The sequence below is a fragment of the Peromyscus californicus genome, unplaced genomic scaffold (assembly GCF_007827085.1).
Source record: "Peromyscus californicus insignis strain IS unplaced genomic scaffold, ASM782708v3 Scaffold_14__1_contigs__length_90479793_seg_2, whole genome shotgun sequence".
Taxonomy (NCBI): domain Eukaryota; kingdom Metazoa; phylum Chordata; class Mammalia; order Rodentia; family Cricetidae; genus Peromyscus; species Peromyscus californicus.
The window spans coordinates 55,083,237-55,102,809 of record NW_026294436.1 but is presented as its reverse complement, the minus strand read 5'-3'; the positions used below and the strand labels follow the sequence as shown (position 1 = coordinate 55,102,809).

Below are 19,573 nucleotides of genomic sequence, written 5' to 3'. Positions count from 1 at the left end.
GTGTTCCCTGCTGGGTAGTCGGTTTTCGTGTGCACCATGCTGACGATGCTCATTGGGGTGATGAGGGGAAGAGTGGAGGATGCACTCAGGGGGACTCCTTCCCCACTGTGCACACCCCGAGGACAACTCGGAATTCTATGGCTGCCTCTCCAGACTCAAGTCCTAGAAATGATTCAGGAGTGATGACCACGTGCTTTCCTAATAGGTGAGGTGTGAAAGATCCATTTATACTACCAGGTCCTATTCTGCCGGGCAAGTAGATCTCGTTTAGAGAAGGGTCCGCCTTGTGTCCAGCAATCTTATTCTCCGTTGTCTTTGCCTGTTGAACTCTAGGCCTCCCCTTCAGCTGCCTGGGGATGCTCCCGGAAACACCGGGGCTTTCCTCTTACCTCAGTTACACCATTGTTGCTCCCTTGGGATTCTGGGTGAGTTGATCTAACCCCAGTTCTCTCAGGGCCCCTTTTGTTAAAAAAAAAAAAAGGATGAGCAGGCTACATACTACACCCAGCACTAGCCTTATACCCAAATCTATAAAAACTACAAACCCCAGTTCCCTACAGCAATCATTTAAAGCAAACTCCAGGCCCCAGTTACTGCAGTTACAAAAACCACGTGGGGCATCGGGGACGACTTAGCATTAATCGGGAGAAGAGGGTAGGTTGTGAAAAGCCAAGGGAAGAAAGACAATCTTGGGTTTCCAATGGCGCTGGCATTTTTGGCTTCCTGTCTGTCCCCACCCACCCCAACCCCGGGGGGCGGATGAGTTAACCTACGGAAGCTACCATCTATCATGAGTTAAGCTCCATTTGGAGGAAGGCATGCATAAGCCCTTTTTCTGTCAAAAAGTAGCAAACAAGGCGCTCCATCTCGTGAATTTAGGAAGTCTACAATCTTGCCTTTGCCACGGGAACCCCCTTCTTTGCTCCTGTGCCCATCTGAAAAGTTTTCGTTTCTTTTTCCTTATAAGACACCGCCTCTGGAACCCCCGGTCCACACTGGGCTCTGTCTAATAATCTTTCGGAGACATAAGCTGTTCCAATACGTAACTCATGGCCTGGCCTGCTCCACATCCAGATCTCCTGCTCCTCAGGTGGAATTCCTCATCCCAACCAGGCTCAAGATTCAGGGTTCAGTTTTTACCTCCCTTAGTGTGGTCTTGTTCTGAAAAAAAAAAAAAAATTAAGCCTGCCTAAACCTACATCAGGAGATTCTTCCCTTATCAGATTTACCGTAGCCTTTGTCTCAGCCTCAACAGACCTGGGAGCTGGCCTCTCCTGTGTGGGTCTTCAACCTACTATATGATGAGGCCCAATCCTTGTATATGTGTGTGCTGAACAGTTTTATGTCAACTTGACGAAAGCTAAAGTCATTTGAGAGGAGGGAACCTTAATTGAGAAAATGCTTCTATGTGATTGGCTGTGGGCAAGCCTGTAGGCATTTAATTGATGATTGATGTGAGAGGACATAGCCCATTGTGGGTGGTACCATCCCAGGGCTGGTGGCCCTGGGTTCTATAAGAAAGGAGGCTTAGCAAGCCATGAAGAGCAAGCCTGTATGTAAATGGCATCCCTCCATGGCCTCTGTTTCAGCGCCTACCTCCAAGGTCCATGCCCTACTTGAGTTCCTGTCCTGACTTCCTCTGATGATGAACTGTTACGTGGAAGCATAAGCTGAATAAACCCTTCCCTCCCTAAGCTGCCTTTGGTCATGGTGTTTCATTACAGCAATAGTAATCCTAAGACACTATGCCTTGTCTGTTTTCCCCTTTTACTCCTTATTTGCATGTAGACACTTTCTACAGGGTGTCTCACTCCTGGCTAGGTCGGTTGGCTTCTGTGCCTTCCCATTAATATGTCTTATCCTTAGCTTTTCTAAGAATGCTCCTTCCAAGTATGTACTGTTGTGGCTACCGCTTCCAGGCACTGTCTAACTTAAGTATCCCTGTTCCTGCTTTTACCATCTGATCCTGACCTTCCTCCTTTCATGCCTGCCTCTGGGTTCTGTAGCCATTTAACACAGCTGGTGCTCATGCTGTCCTGCAGATGTAATTGGCTCTCTGGTAGTGGGGAGCAATTTCAGCTGGTCCCTTTTGCTCTTCTTTGAATGTAGTTGTCCCGGTTTGTTCTGGACAAATTAAGCTGGAGCTGGGCCGGGTCAGAATATCTTACTTGTTCTCTGAGGGAATCTTGGGTTTTCTTTGAGCCATAATCGTCAAGGGAGAATGGAGACTTTTAAATATGTATGTGTGACTTTTTACATTGCTCCGATCAAGTATCTGAAATAAGCAACTTGGGTGAGAAAGGATTTGGTTTGGCTAATGCCTTGAAGGGATACAGTCCGTCATGGTGGGGAGGACACTGTGGTAGAGATCCTGGGTAGATCAGGAAGCAGAGAGATGAATGCTTTCTACTCAGAAGGCTTTCTACTTCCTCCTTGTTTATGAAGTCTGGGACTCCAGCCAGTGGGATGGTACTATCTGTGGTGGTTAGAAAGAAAATGGCCCCCACAGGGAGTGGCACTATCAGGAGGTGTGGCCTTGTTGGAGTAGGTGTGGCTTTGTTGGAGGAAGTGTGTCACTGTGGAGGCAGGCTTTGAGGTCTCATATATGCTCAAGTCCAGTGTGTCAGTTCTCTTCCTATTACCTGTGCAAGATGTAGAATTCTCCAGCACCATGTCTGTCTCTACACCACCACACTCCCAGCCACTGTGCTCCCTGCCATGACAATAATGGACTAAACCTCTGAACCTTAAGTCTTCACCTCAATTAAAGTTTTTGTTTATAAGAGTTGCTGTGGTGGTGGTGTACACCTTTAATATCCCAGCACTTGGGAGGACAGAGCCAGGCAGATCTCTGTGAGTTCGAGGCCAGCCTGGTCTACAGAGTGAGATCCAGCACAGGCACCAAAACTGCACAGAGAAACCCTGTCTTGAAAAAACCAAACCAAAAAAAAAAAGAGTTGCTGTGGTCATGGTGTCTCTTCATAGCAATAGAAATCTTAACTAAGATATCTTCTATATTCAAAGTGGAGCTTCCCCTTCAATTAAATCTCTTTGGAAAAGCCCTGTAGACACATCCAAGTGTGCCTCGTTGATGCTTAGGGGCTTCTTCAGCTACACAAGTTAGCAGTGGAAATTAACATTTGTGGTAAGAATGAAGCCTTGGTGGGATGTTCTTTCTGAAGAGTTGGCTGATAAAGTCTGTGATAGAAAGTGGAACTAGAAAATTCCTATAGAGGACTTACATTATTGGTAGTTGTCAGGGTTCACAGAAGCAAAATATTAGACTTAAACAACTTGGATGCCCCTTCCAGAAGGCCTCAGGATTGCCTGTCTTTCCCCTGAACTAAAGTCATGATGTGACTATAGTACACAGCCCATGAGGACTTGAACTTCTGCTCAGTTACTTTTCATCTAATACTGACTTACATGTCCGTGAGTCTTCATTCATAATTTCCTCAACTAGATTGGTTCTAAAAATAAGATGGAAACACGGCTTTCTCAGCTCTCCCGAGCATTCCCTGAGATAAGGCTTGTTCCCCTTTTGAGAGGTGAGTCCTGGATTGATATTTATGAAATGCTGACTACAATATCTGGCACATGGTAGCCATGGTTATATTCTTAGTGTTTATTAAAATAAATTAAAAATTAATAAATAATGAGTTTCCAAGGGCTGTGATATTGAGTCCAAGGTGAATCACCTGATCCTCTCCAGAGGTCATGCAATTCTTGCTTAACCACATACAAAACTTAAATGCTACCTTATGGATACACCGTTGAGCAGGGACACAAAGGCAATGGATTCTTTAATTTGGGACATTGGCTAAACGTAGACTATCATTAACGTCACCTTTTCTTACTCTTCACTTAAATGGCTACAACTAAGATTAAAATAAAATTAAGAGTAACACTAAAATAAATTAGTGCAAAATGAGATGTAATCACATATAGTATATATAATTATGAGCAATAATTATGCATAGTATCTATTATGGTTATACCTAATTACTAATTTTAAATTAACAAGTTAAAATTAAGATGTAAAATAAGTGCTTTTAAATGATCAATAATTAAAATAAGTCATCAAAAATTAAGCCATCTGTTTATGAGCCAGAGAGACGGCTCAGCCAGTAGAGGCTCTTGCTGTGCGAACTTGAGGACCTGAGTTTGAGCTCCTGAATCCACATAAAGGTGGGAGGAGAGAACAGACCCCATCTTAGGGTTTCTATTGCTGCAACAAAACACCATGACCATAAAGCAACTTGGGGACGAAGGGGTTGGTTTATTCAGCTTCCACATTGCTGTTCACCACTGGAGGAAGTCAGGGTTGGAGCTCAAACAGAGCAGGATCCTGGAGGCAGGAGCTGATGCAGAGGCCACAGAGGAGAGCTGCTTACTGGCTTGCTTTCCATGGCTTGCTCAGCCTGCTTTCTTTAGAACCTAAGACCACCAGCCCTTCCCCATTGATCCCTAATTGAGAAGATGCCTTAGAGCTGGATCTCATGGAGGCATTTCCTCAGCTGAGGCCCCTTCCTCTCTGATGACTCTAGCTTGTGTCAAGTTGACACACAAAACCAGGCAGTACAGACTCCACGAAGTAGTCCTGTGACCTCTACACATGTAGCATGCCAAAAGGCATGGCACATGAGCATCCCTACACACACACACACACACACACACACACACACACACACACACACACACACACCCCCACACCACACCACACAATGAAAATGGCAAATAATTGAAAATTAAACCATTATAAAACACTGAAGCAATTCTTCAATGGCTAACAAGTCACTTAAGACCTAGCAGTACCTTTATTTTATGTATTTTTTGAGACAGGGTGGCCTGTATACCAGGATGATCTCCAATTTACTATATAGTTGAGGATAGCCTTGAACTTCTGATCTTCCTGGATCTATCTCTCCAGTGCTAGGATTATAGATGTGTGCCACCATGTCCTGTTTATGCAATGATAAGCTGGGACCCAGGGCTTTGTGCATGTTTTGCAAGCACCCTACAAACTGACCTACATCCCCAGCCCCTAGGTGTACCTTTATGTGGGAGCAAATAGCTAAAAGTCACCAGTATAAGTTTTGTGCAGCTTGAAAATTTTCTCCTAGGGCAGAACTTTCTGGAAAGATGGGATCTAGGAAAAGTATTTCATGCTCAGCACTCAGTCCCAATCTTGTCTGGTGCCTTAAGTGCTTACCTGAGGCTTGTGCAGTGGGTATTTTGCTTTGGGGGCTGTTCTCCCTTCCCTGGTCGTAGCAAAGGCATGTGTAGAGTAGATGGCCAGTGCTGTGTATCAAGCACTGTGGGGGAGTCTTTCTTCCATAGTCCAGACTTCTGTCATGTGGTGGACACATAACACATGCCTGTGGCACTGAAGAGATCTCCAGTTTCAGTGACAGTGAAATGTGCTTACAATGGCTTCTTGCGTATAATAATAACTTAGCAAGCATTTGATGTCTCAAGTCCCTGTCTGGGTGCCAGGAACCTGCCTTCCACTGCAGCACATCTTCTAATTTGATGTTTTGGTACCCATCCCTGTGTTGAATAGGAACTGTGTCTTCATTATTAAAAATGCACTTGTTGGGCAGTCTTGAGAGCAGGGTTTGTGAAATGAAGATGTAAACTGCATGTTTTAGAACTTTTCACACTTCTAAGGTCCTTTACTTTTTCTTACCTGATCCAGAGTACACAGCATCTGGCAGCTTTATTCAACTCATTCAGTGTTTTTTGAGACAGTGTACTTCAGCAGGTGCCATGAGGCACAGTGAAAGCATCATAGGGCCCACCGCACACAGGCCAGGCCCACAGGACAGAGTGTAAGCCTGCGTGTCTCACTGTACACAGGCCAGGCCACTTCTCTCAAGTCGGCCGTTTGTCCTTGAGGCACACAGAACTATGAAGCCCTAGAAACCACAACTGGGAGCAGCCCACCTTTCAGAAAGTTTATTTGCCGGAGTACGGTCTGTCCAAATCTAGTCTTCCTGGAAGATGTTAGTAGGCACTTATGGAAGGAAGGAAGGACAGATGGTTAAGAAAGGAAAGAAGGAAGGGGGAGGAAGGAATGAAGGGAAGTGAGGAAGGAAGGAAAGAACGCTGAGAAAGGAAAGGAAAGAAGGATGGAGGAAGGAAGGAGAAAGAAGTGTAGTTCGAATGTTAAAAGGTCTTATTAATAAAAACCTGGAACCAGATATTGGGGTGGATGCTGAAAAATCAGAGAGACAAAGGAACAAGTCACAGCCACATCTTACCTCTAGGACTCCTCAGTCTGAACGAGTTCCAGCCAAAAGGGCTTCTAGCTGAAAGGGATGCTTCTGCTGAAAAGCCTTAGTTCCTGTCTCCTCACGCCTTAACTACCTTTCTCCACACACCATTTCACTTTCTTCTTAGTGCTGGGATTAAAGGCGTGTGACTTCCCAAGTACTGGGATTAAAGGTGTGTAACACCACTGCCTGGCTCTGTTTTCTCTCCTAGACTGAAGCCATCTCATGTAGTCCAGGGTGGCTTTGACCTCACAGAGATCCAAATGGATCTCTGCCTCGCAAGTGCTAGGATCAAAGGTGTGTGCCACCACTGCCTGGCCTCTATGTTTAATCCAGTGACTGGTTCCGTTCTCTGATCTTCAGGCAAATTTTATTAGGGTACACAATATATCACCACAGGAAGGAGAACGGAGGACGGACAGCTAAGAAAGGAAAGGAAAGCGGTTCTAACCACGGGAATATGTTTATTTCCTGGGGTGCTTTCTGCAGTGTCCCTAGAATAGGAATGTAGACTACAGCGTATCTACGTATCACAGACCTCCCCAGTGCTGGGATTATAGATACGAGTCAATATCTATCTGGAAGGACAGGTGGCGTGTGTGTGTGTGTGTGTGTGTGTGTGTGTGTGTGTGTGTGTGTGGTGTGTGTGTGTGTGTGTGATTGACGCTTGTACTCAAGACCTTGCATGTAGATGGATGACTTCTCAGACAGTAGGGCAAGGGGTGTTTTTACCCCATGGGACTGTTACCACATGGTGTACACCGTCTTAGCTGTGTACTAGAATGGCCAAATAAAACATAGTCCCTCTAGTTATATTAAAGCTGATAAGAACAGACAATGGGAAAGAGGGATGGTTTCCTGGAAGGAAAAATGAGTTGACTAACCACAACATGAGTGAGATATAAAATCCAGGCACGGTGTGGTTCTTAACACGAGCAGGATTCTCTCTCTTTGATGTATTGTGTGCTTCGCAGGCGTTGTAATACATTACCTCCAATCTGTCTGTGCCCACAGTGCCTATTGGAGTCCTAGCTGCTAATTTCATTCTTTCCTTCTTAATCTCATGCTAGAAAGATGGAGAGAATGAACAGTCACTCCCTGTTTCCAATTTCCTTTCTACATTAAGATGGCCTCTTATATCTATGTCTACTGAGCAGGTCCAGAAAGTTGAACTTCTCATAGTGTTCAGAGATTTTGCTGCCTAGAACTTCCCAGAGTGAGGTGATCTTCATGTTCTCCCAGTCCTGAAAAATCTTAGAACCTATTGATTTCATCCATTCAGACCTAAACAGCCATCTGGCTCTTAAGATTGCTCTTTTATTTTAATTATATTTAATCATAATTTAATAATCACAGCTAAGATTATTACTATTTTGCTCTTTAGCATTGTTTTATAATCTGCTCCACTTCCCCTGTACCACCTTCTCTACATTCAGTCTCTTAACTTATCTCATTTTGACTGGGCCTACAGCTCTGCCCTGATTCCAGCCCTGGCCTCGGCTTCCCAGGCTCCCTGGCATCACATATAGCCAGGCTTGCCCATTTTCTGTCTTCTGTGCCAGCTTATTTTTAGTAGTATTTCTTCTCATTCTCAGAAGCCTTCCAGTTCAGACGAGAGATCACACAGCAGCCTTAATGGGAAGCCTTTTGTTATCTGACCTCTACCAGGTTCTCAGATTGTCTACTATTGGCTGCTTTCTGTGTTTCCTCTTCAGCCTAGAGCAAGATGACCTCAACCAGGACAGGAGGTCATGTCCAGGTATGGCTGTGTCAAAAAGAAGAAAACAGCTACTTTCTCTGCTTTTTCTTCAGAACGGGGATATTTTTCTCAGAAGCATTCAGTGGATGTCTCCTGTCTAACTGGCAAGTACTAAGCCACACACCCCTTTCAGAATGAATTATGGAATGACTGTGGTGGGCTTTGGTTAATCACTTGTGGTAGAAAAGATGTTAGGGAATAATTTTAAAATAGTGACTTCCTGATTCAGCACCGGAGTTGGATTTGTTCTGGATCTGTTTATGTCACTAGCCATCAGGATTCTCAGACTGGGGACTACTTTTTTTAGCTCTTGTGTGGAAAGAAGTGAGGTGTTGTTGATGTTGTAAATGGTCCTTGGAGCTGGTTGGAAATGGACTGGATTCTCAGTTCTGCTTGCTGCCTATTCAGAATCTACACAGGATCCTGAAGTTCAGATTTCTCCCATCAGATTTCTCACCTGTCAAATGAAGTGAGGATGACCCTTGACCTGAGCAGCAGTTAAGCAGCAAAGAATCTGGTTCCCTTATCTCACCATTTCTGTCTCTTTTATGCTAAGATTTTTAAATGGGTTATTGCTGTGTTTGCATGAGTCTGTGTGCACGTGTGTGTGTGTGTGTGTGTGTGTGTGTGTGTGTGTGTGTGTGTGTGTGAATTTATTCATGAAAATACTCATAAGAATAACAAAGGGAAATAGCCCCTAAGAAAAACTACCTTCTGGAATGTATGGGATCTCTGTTGACTATTTGATCTTTATGATATAAAAAGCTTTTATTCCATGATAGTGTTCCTAAAGTGTGCTTAGTGAGTCAACATAGTTCTTGGAGATGATTTATGGACAAAATTCCCATGGCCATATCCTTTGGGGCAATTCAGCTTCATTTAATTTCCCCTCTGGATGCTCACCTTGATAATAATAACGTATTAAAGGCTCAAGAGAAGTCCCATCTAGAGAAATTGATTCCAATTATCCTACTCAGGTTTCCCCAGACTTATTTCACCTCTAGGTCTTTCCCTAATAGCACTTAGCAAGATTTCTTGGGAAACCCTTTGAGAAATTATGTTAGTGTAAGTTAGAGCTAACTTCTTGGCTCTCAAGGTAATTTTTTCCTGAATGGGGCATCTTTACCACTAGGGGGCAGCATTGGAACATATATTGTGAACAAATTTCCATTATAAAACAAAATTCACTGATAAAAATTCACCCAAAATAAGCACTTTCACATATCACTTCTTTTGAGGGAAGTCATTTCACATATTTGAACTTTTCACATATTTGAACTTTTCAAATATATGAAATGGGGTTGAACTGGCTAACCCCTGTATCCTGTATCCTGTATCCTCTACCAACTCTGGGGTCCAGGAGAATAATAAGAGATCTTTCTGTCCCTGAGCAAAACTTGGTTATGCTTATCTGTGTGGTATTTAGGATAAAACAGCAGAGCAAGGATGAGCTGTGAACTTGTGTACCTAGGTATCTGATCACCGATATGGGGCACACCCTCCTATGTGTGAACTATTTTTAGCCTCAAGAGAGGTGGTTTCCAGGTAAAAGGAAAGTAGGTATCTGCTTTATATAGTAAAAAAGTGTCTACTGAAAAGCAGTCCTTAGAGGAAGAGACACTCACCTTGATGCTGTGAATATAATTATGGACAGTTTTGACTTTGTTGCTGGGGCACCTGCTGGACTTTCAATACAGTGGGGTTTTTGTTCACTGTTCAACAGGACACCAATAGGTAGTGCTTCCATTGCAGAGATGAGCTGTTGGGGACAGCCAGCTCAGACCTGTGGGTTGTATGCTCACTCGAGGCTCTATTTTCTGGGGATAGCATCAGCAGTGAGGTAACCTGTCCTGTGTCCTCAGAGCTCCCCGGAGAAGCTGCCAGGCTGTGCTCTGGCCAATTCTCTTTCTATATATCCATTCCAAGCACCTTTCTTTCTGATCCAAATCTTACCTGACTCCTTGTCCTTTAGATTTAGGACCCGACTGACACTGAATTTGTTATTTCAGTTGGACCTGGATGAAAACGCTGGCAAAATATGTACCAAAAATTTCAGGAACTTAAAAAAGCATCTGGTCACCAAATGTAATGGTGACTAGATAGTAACTCCAGCACTCAGGAGGCTGGACAGGAGGACTTCGAGTTTGAGATTAGCTTAGGCTGTATAGCAAGCGCAACCAAATCCAAACTATGTTAGGCTCACCATTCACCCACAGGTCCTAAAACCATCACCTCCCACTAGCCTACTGAGAGCCACCACTTCGCTGGTGTGAACTTCTGTAGTGAGCCAGTGTGGAACCGTGGGGTGCTTCTCTTTGCTGTTATTCCTAAAGAAAGTGATGTGTGCATGTGTGCGCACATGTGTGCGTGACATGGTCATATTCCCTAAGGAAATGGAGTATAAGGAAAACACTATGCAGATGTAAAGCTAAATTCATTCCTTTACTTTTTAATTTTTGTTTTATGTGTGGGGGTGTTTTGCCTGCATGTATGTCTGTGCCCTATGTGTGTGCAGTGCCCCAGAGGCCAGAAGGGGGAGTTGGATCCCCTGGAACTGGAATTACTGACAGTTGGAAGGCGCCATGTGAATGCTGGTAGCCAGTACTCTTAACTGCTGGGTCATCTCTCTAACCCCTACATATATTTTTAAAGTCCCTTCCTGTAAGTCCAAACCTTTTCCCTTTCTCCGATGAACCTGCTCAACACCCACAGCTTCCATGGTCCATCGTTGTCTGGCTCCCTTCACAGCCTCCACACTTCAGGAGGTCACTGGGCTGGCTGGGTACAGGCCTTGTGAGCCTGCTGAGGTAGGTGAATGGGGCAGGGTTGTGCAGAGGGTGGGCCCCAGGTTGCATCCTGCTTCTGAGGCTTGCTGCCTCCGAGATTCTGAACACCATCAGGTGGTGGGGTGAAGGTGAAAGCTTTCTTTTCATCAGGGAGAAGAGACAGAGAGCTCAGTCTCTCTCCCCAGTACGTGGGTTCTAAACCACTGATCCACCACCAGCCTCATGTACAACTAAATTTAAACATAACAGAACCGTCACCAGACGCACTGGGCATTCTCATCAGAGTTTCCTATTTTCTAGAGTTCAAGAGGAAGCTAAAAAGGAAAGAGTTGAAGATTAGCAGGAATACACTTGCTTGCTGCTGTCTGTTCCCCTTCCGCCAGCCGTGAGGTGTGCCAATTTGGCTGACATAGTTAATGTCCTTTGTCTCCTCCCACCTCAACATAGGCAAAGAGTCCTCGGCAAGTATATACATGAAGTTTCCCATCGGAAGAGTCCTCGGCAAGTATATACATAAAGTTTCCATTGGAAGAGTTCTCGGCAAGAATATACATGAAGTTTCCCATTGAAAGAGTCCTCAGCAAGAATATACATAAAGTTTCCCATTGAAAGAGTCCTCAGCAAGAATATACATAAAGTTTCCCATTGGAAGAGTCCTCGGCAAGAATATACATAAAGTTTCCCATTGGAAGAGTCCTCGGCAAGAATATACATAAAGTTTCCCATTGGAAGAGTCCTTGGCAAGAATATACATAAAGTTTCCCATTGCCGATTGTACGATGGACTAGCTTTATACCTGGCTTACCCATATTTTCTCTTTATCACATAAATTTTGCGTAGAGAGTTTCTCTCTTCAGTGAACAGGACAATGACAGTGATATGTCAGGGTGGGTCAAATGGATATATATGTGTTATGTAGAGTCTGATTAGATTTCCCTGTTGCTCGATTCCACGGAACAATTTTTATAGAATTAAACTCAAGCCATTCAAAATAACGTGACCAATTACATTAAAGTTAATGTACTCTAATTGATTGATGGTTATTATCAGGACACTTAACAGCAACCTGTTCGTAGTAGCGGTGGAAAGACGGGGGAGTGTAGGGTCCTGTTTCGTGTCATGTCCAGTCAGGTAAGACAGTTTTTCCTGGCCATCTCAAGTGATCCATACTCCAAGTCACAACTGAGATGAGGGTTATGTAACAAATACATTTTTTTTCTTTTTAAGTTTTGGGCAAGGAACTGTCTTTGGACAGATCTCACACAGACCTGGCTGGCCTCAACCTTGAACTGCTGATAACTCTTGCTAGTAATCTTGACAGTAAATGTGACTCAGCATCTGCCTCTCTACCTCAAGACTGAACAGTCTCAGCTTGGTGAGGGGGAGACAGAGTGGGTACCACTTTTCTCCTACAGTAACTGTTATCAGCTTCGCTTACGATTGGCCCGCTGCTTCCTTGCACTTTCACTCTAAATGCTATTTTTGTATGTATTCATGCACTAGGGGCCACCTGTGTGCAGATGTGGTCACTCAAGCTGGAGGGGGCGGAAACCGGAAGTGGATGTCCAGGGTCTTCCTCGATCGCTTCTCCACTGTACTTTTCAAGACAGGGTCTCCCACTGAACCTTGCCATTTCTGGCAGACCAGATGGCCCGCGAGCCCTTGGGATCTAGCTGTCTCTGCCCCGCCTCCCCCCAGTGCTGGGATTACAGGTGTGTTTGGCCACACCTGGCTTTTATGTAGATGACAAGGATCTGCATTCACATCTTCATACTTGCACAGCGACCTCCTTACCCATTTCCTTAGGTGTTGCTTTTTGTTGTTCTTGGTCAACTTTGAGTCTTCCTGGTGGAAGCCTGTGTTACAGCTTAGAGTAGGTTGAGGAGAGAGGCCTAGTCATCACCTCTGTGAATGTTTGGATGCCTCTGCCTCTAGGCAGAAAGCGGATGCCCTCCACATAGAAGGCATTTGGGCAATATGGTAAATAGATGTCCTCCACGTAGAAGGTATTTGGGTAATATGGTGAATAGATGCCCTTGGGTAATATGGTGAATAGATGCCCTCTACATAGAAGGCAATTGGGTAATATGGTGATAGATGCCCTCTTCACAGAAGGTATTTGGGTAATATGGTGATATATGCCCTCCACATAGAAGGCAATTGGGTAATATGGTGAATAGATGCCCTCTACATAGAAAGCAATTGGGTAATATGGTGATAGATGCGCTCCACATAGAAGGCATTTGGGCAATATGGTAAATAGATGTCCTCCACGTAGAAGGCATTTGGGTAATATGGTGAATAGATGCCCTCCACATAGAAGGCAATTGGGTAATATGGTGAATAGATGCCCTCTACATAGAAAGCAATTGGGTAATATGGTGATAGATGCCCTCCACATAGAAGGCATTTGGGCAATATGGTGAATAGATGTCCTCCATGTAGAAGGCATTTGGGTAATATGGTGAATAGATGCCCTCCACATAGAAGGCAATTGGGTAATATGGTGAATAGATGCCCTCCACATAGAAGGCAATTTGGTAATATGGTGAATAGATGCCCTCTATATAGAAGGTATTTGGGCAATATGGTGATAGATGCCCTCCACATAGAAGGCAATTGGGTAATATGGTGAATAGATGCCCTCCACATAGAAAGCAATTGGGTAATATGGTGATAGATGCCCTCCACATAGAAGGCATTTGGGCAATATGGTGAATAGATGCCCTCTATATAGAAGGCATTTGGGCAATATGGTGATAGATGCCCTCTTCACAGAAGGTATTTGGGCACCACAGTGAAGGAGAAGGCTTTTTTCATCAGAGAGTGGAGACACATCATCTCTCCCCAATACTTGGGCACTTTGTAAAGGGGATTCTCTGTACTGGGAGTCCCCATCTTCATGACCAGTGTAAATAATTTGTGAACCATCCAGTTTTGTCCGTGACCTGCCTTCTCCATTAGAGAACACACTGAAAGGAGATTTCATGCGTTATTTCCACTATAAACTATTGCCTTGTCATTGAAGACCAAAGGCTGAGCTAAAACAACTGAATTTTGCAAGACTGAGTCAAGCTTTTGTCTTCAACTAGTTGGTAGCAAGGTAGACAGAGAGATTGTGACAGAGGATACATTCTGCTCTGCTCTGCTCATCTGTAAAACGAGGACTAGAAAGAGACTGTTTTCGGAGTTCTGAGGAGCAATTGGAATTGGTATGCTGTGTGGAAAGTTCGAGACGTCGGGAGATGCTGGAAACTGGGAGCTCTTATGAGTTGTGAATTTAAATACCAGGCATCTCAAATGGGAATTAAATTGTGCTATTAAACTAAATGCAATCAATTCATACTTTGTCATTAAATTCAAATTAATTTAATCCCTAGGAGCTTTAGTATTAGAAGATTGGGTCCTTTGTCATTTTTGATATAAATAGTTTTGTTTCTTCAAGATAGCCTCAAGCTAGAATACAACAAATATGTTTGCCTAATTGTAAATAGGTTCTGGGGATAAAAGCCTGCAATCCCAGCTCCTCAGGAGATTGAGGCAGGAGGATCACTGAACCTGGGTGTCCAGGGCCAACCCAGGACAGCATAGTTGAACCTTTGTCTCAAAAATTTTTAATTCAGAGTAAATAAATAGGTCCAAAATAAATATATAGGTCCTGAATTTATTCTTTTGGTGTCCAAATTTGCTATAGGGTTGAAAAATTGAATTCAACAGTTTCTACTTGGTCTTGTATTTCTAACTACAAACTAGTTTTTCTGATGAAGTCATTATAAATAATAATTAGATGATGGAAGTGACAATTTTACTTGGTATGTATTCGGTGAGCAACAGGATTAAAGTGCATTAACAGTGAGCTACTGTTTTCTGATGACGTATGACACCATTTATTTTAAGTGTGAAATTTGGACCATCTGGGTGGGAAGCAAAGTTTACTCAATTCATTTACAGGGGGACCCACGTGATGCAGACCTACTTACTTAAGACAGTGGTCTTTGTTTTTCTAAGAGAGATTTTCATGACAAAGTCTCGATATGTGGCTCACACTGGCCTCTGTAAATCCTCCTGCCTCTGCTTCCCAAATACTGGGATACTGGGGTTGTAAACCTGTGCCACGACACTATCTTGAAATAGTAATTTTTAAATGGAAATGATTCTTTTGCTGTGAGGCGGTTAACTATGCACCGAATCTGGTATAATTTTGATAGTGTGCCGGAAGTCTTAAGATAGTGTGATTAGGGAGGAGAAGAATGGACATAGATTAGTTTCTTTCACTAGGATCCAAAAAACGTTTGGTATTAGAGTTAAAACGGGGGAAGAGAAATCCAGCTGGAACTACTTGAAAAGGAAGAAAAGGAGGAAAAGGAAGGAGGGGAGAGAAGGGGAGGGACATGGAGAGAAGGAAGGACAGAGAAAAAAAAAGAAGAAAGGGGGGAGCTTCAAAAAGAATTCGGAACTGTGGCAAGAACAGGTTTTATTTGGAGACCATGTCACAGTACATAATTTCAGCTGGGTTCCCATGCGAACCCCCAAAGAAAGGAAGACAAGGCGGCTAGCTATGCCACTAGGCCAGCAGGTGGCGCTATAAGCAGCTCCTCTATGAGCCGGACCTTTGGGCGAACAAGACGGTCTCCTTCAAGACAAGTTCAGGTTCTCAATTTAAAATATTTTCATAATATTTTCCCTCTCTTCCTTTTCATAGTAGCCTTTATTATGAGAAAGTTTATTATGAGAAAGACCATATAAAAGGGGAGGAGTCCCTAAGAATGCAAAAATAAAGTTGTCATGGATTTCTGTTTGTTGCTGTGCATTGCTTATCGCACAGGGTCACATTTCCATAGTGATTACGGTATCTTATTGTCAGGCTACATTACACAGCCTGGGAGGAAGGAACTTGGTACCATTTTCACAGTCTTTTCCCTGCTCTGGGTAGTGAAGAGTCTCCATGTCCAAATATCTCCCCGATGCTAAGTAACCTCTCAGACTCAGGGGGCACCCTGTGCCGGAGATAGTGGGCATTTTTGGCCTTGGCAAACAACTCTAGGAAAGTTGGCTTTGTGCAATTGCCTTTGAAGCTTCCTGCACATTCCACAGAGCTTGGGGGGTTTTGGTCCCTAGCATCCCCAGGTGGCTTTAGACCGGCATTTTTTGATCTGGTCTCATCTGCAGATGCTGACCCCGTCTTACCAGCTGGACTGGACGTAGGACTGTCTTCTGTCTTGGTGGAAACCTCTTGGCCACGACATGGGACAGAGACTTCCTTATTGGGGTCTGTGCCCTTAAGTGGATTCGCAGATGCTCCCTTCTGGGCTTGTGAATTCTCTTCCTCACAGCAGCTGGTTCTGTCAAGTTGAGATTGCAGCTGCTCTTGGCTTCTCAGGGCATCTTTGAGGGCAGGGCCATGTAAAGAGGGCCCCTGAATCTTAGTTTTAACTTCTTGGGTCATATTGGTTGATGGTACCCTAGCGAGGGGAGAGGAGATAAAAAGGAAGAAATAAATGTCTTTGAGAAAGGAAGGGAGGGGCTCCTATTTAGATCTTTCCATTTATTAGACTGTGTGTGTGTGGTGTGTGTGTGTGTGTGTGCGTGTGCGTGTGTGTGTGTGTGGTTTCAGTTGAGGTGGTAAAGTGGGTGAGAAGGGGTGAAGGGTGAGAGGCGGAAGTGTATCTCTCTAGGAAGGAGAAGGCAGTATTTCCTCAGATGGAGGGGAATGTTTTAAAGAGATTGGTTGGGAGGTGGGATTCAGTGTCATACCCAAGCACTTAATCCTTTTCTTACCTAATCTTAGGCTCCAGGACTAGGTGCCTCCATCCTGTTTGTGGTGAGACTGTGACAACAGCTCTTGGTCTCTTCTGAATTCCATTCTCCCCATAAGAGGAGACTCTTTTCTTGATGATATCTGCTATGAGGTAATTAACAAATGATGGGCTGGAAGGATAGCTCATCCGTTAAGAGTGCTCGATGCTCAACCAAGGGACCGAGAGTTTGGACCCCAGTACCCACATCCACGGCTCACAAACACCTTGAACTCCAGCTCCAAGGGATCTAATGCCCTCTTCTGGTCTCTGTCAGCACTTGCACACACATGTGCTCATATACTCACTCAGACATACACACAAACACATGTGCACGCAAATAAAATGAAGCTTAAAAAATGAGTTAATGTGGACTGAATTGTGTTGTATCACTTATTGGGGTACTAGTCCTTAGTTCTTGAGATTGTGACATTATTTGAAGATAGGCTTTTTATAGATATGATCAAATTAAAATAAGGCCATTAGGGTGGGTCCCGACCATTGTGATGGTGTCCTTATGACAGCAGCAGTTTGAGTAGACACGCAGAGAGGGCAGGGTAAAGGGACCTGTAGTCTACACACCGAAGAGAAAGCCTGCTCCTGCCTCATACTCGAGGAAACCCAGCTCACACTCCCACTTCGACTTCGAGGTTGAGACAACGAAGGTCTATGGTTTGAGCTGGGTGGGTTTTGTTACTTTGCTGTGCAGCCCTGAAAAATGAGTATAGTAGGAGAGGAAAGTGAGAGCTGGGATCTGGGCTTTCAGAGAGCGAGGATGTGGGTTCCCGGCACTGGGCTTTCAGAGAGCTCGGATGTGGGTTCCCGGCACACATTGCGCTCCTCTGATGTGATGGATGAAAATAGCAAAGCTTCCTTCAGTTACTGCTGTTTACCTAGAACATGTCGGAGAGGATTTAGACACCAAGATCAGATGTTGCAACTGCCCCAGCCCTGGTAGGCTTTGTTTGAATGTTTTACTTGGCAAGCGCAAGTGTTTAAAAAAAGAAAACAACTGGGTGTGAACATTTTGTCTGTTTACTACAGTTGTATGCCTTCCTTCTACCCGTGGCAAGGGTTTGCAGCTGCCAGAGGCCATGATTTAGTGTACTTTCCATTATTCCAGTTGATGTTCTGGTCTCTTGCAGTCATAGCTTGAAGAGAACACACTGACCCTATTAGTTTTCAAGGCATTTAAGACTGAGTCATTTGGAAGAGAAAATCTCGCATTGGTTTGTGCTTTGATGGGAATCACTTAAAGTTATAGTGGTTAAGGCTAGGGGTGCTGTTTATTGGTAGAAGGCTTGCTCAACATGCACAAGGCCCTGGATTCAATCCCTAGTACTAGGCCAGCTGCTTCCCACCCCACTAAACCCAAACCAGAAATCCCAAGCAAGAATAGCAAACAAACATACATCTAACCACCAGCAAACAAACCCAGGGCACTCCCCTCCCACAAGCACCCTATTGAGGTTAGAATATATGAGGCAGTGGGAATAAGGGTATAGGACCGTACAAGGGGTGTGAACATCACATGAAACTTATCTGATCACTTCTTTGAGTCCTTTGCTTTATTATTTTCTTGGGGCTATTTTGAGGCATTTTCCATTTTTTTTAAAACCTATTTCCAAAAAACTAAAGGATTTGAGCTACTTCTCTAGGCGGCTCACTCTTCTGCAGTTGAGACAGCAGGGTGAACAGGTTCCGAAATGAGCCTATCTTTTCTCTGTGGCATCATCTTCCCCCGTTTTCCTCACCACAGTGGTGTGGAGCTGTATCCACCTAGTTATCCCATGTAGCCTGTACATTTGATGGCCTGCCCTGAGCCTGGCAATATGCTCTCCTTTCCTTCATGCTTGGACGCGGAATTAGTCACGGAACCCTGACGATGCTTCTTTCCACGTGTCTTGAAAAGCTGGTCTCCCCAATTTCATCTCCTGACAACGCTCTAGTTTAAGTTTTACATCAAGGCCTGCGTTTGGAATTCTATCAGGTCTACCCTGGCCGCGTCCTAAGCTCTATTTTCTCATAAGCACTGTAGTCAGAGTCATTTCTCTAAGATGTGAATATGGACTCTCCCTGCACCCAGACCCTGCAGGGTGGGATCTGCCCTTGTAAAGCTCTGGCTGGAGACAACACCTGGCCAGTGTGAGTTCTGTAACTGCATGTGTGCTGCAGCAGCATGGAACTGTTTCCGGCAAACCACACTCATTTCTATTCGTTTGCACACGCTCTTCCTTTCTTCCGGCAACGATCTTCTGCTACACATCTCTCCGTAATCTCTCTCTTCCTACATCACTTCACTCTTCTCCTAGGTTCTGCTCACACACCGCCTCTTTTGGAGAAATATTCATAAGAGCCTTTAACAGGGGCAGGAGGCTTCTGGTATCCCCTCCTTACTTTGTGAATAATTCCATTTTTAGCATTTAAAAATTTTGATGGACTTTATAACAGCACAGTTTTTTTTTTTAAAAAAAATCAGCCTTATAAAAGCTCAGCTGACAGTGTAAATAAGCATAAAAAAGAGAAGAGGCCTTATTTGTTCACATTTCCAACCAAGCCTCTGAGTCACCTGACCCATAGCCAGGTGGGTGGCACGGATTTGTAATCCCCGAGTCCAGGAGATCGGAGCAGGAAGATCCTGAGGTTGAGGCCAGCTTGGGCTATGTAGTGAGACTCTACCTCAAAACAAAACAAAACAAACAAAAAAACAAAGCAACAACAACAGCAGTAATCCCCCCAAACCAAAACAGCCAACCAGCCAGCCAAACCACCATCCAATCAAGCAAACAAAAGCACATGACCTGGAATAACCCATCTTGGCATTGGTGAAAAGAAAGCTGAATTCTGAGCCTAATTTCTACTTACTGTTCCTACTCTCTAAGATGAGGGCCGACAACGTGCGCAGGAAGCAACCCACCAATGGGCAAGTGGTTGCATCCCAGTGATAACAGTTCCATC

At 44.2% G+C, this 19,573-nt stretch overlaps 1 protein-coding gene across 7 annotated transcripts in view; it reads right to left on the bottom strand.

The window, feature by feature from the left end:
- Window positions 1-14,868: 14,868 nt before the first annotated feature.
- Ccdc190 (coiled-coil domain containing 190) overlaps window positions 14,869-19,573 on the bottom strand; it is a 65,537-nt gene continuing 60,832 nt past the window's right edge. For 5 of the 7 annotated variants that reach the window (XM_052737532.1, XM_052737531.1, XM_052737534.1 and 2 more), the window contains 2 exons: window positions 16,599-16,722; window positions 14,869-16,282 (listed from right to left, as the gene is read on the bottom strand). In XM_052737532.1, coding sequence (XP_052593492.1) covers window positions 15,727-16,282; window positions 16,599-16,722 — 680 coding nt within the window. In that variant the 3' untranslated portion in view covers window positions 14,869-15,726. The remainder of the gene's footprint in view (window positions 16,283-16,598; window positions 16,723-19,573) is intronic. The other 2 variants (XM_052737529.1, XM_052737530.1) reach the window with 2 other exon arrangements.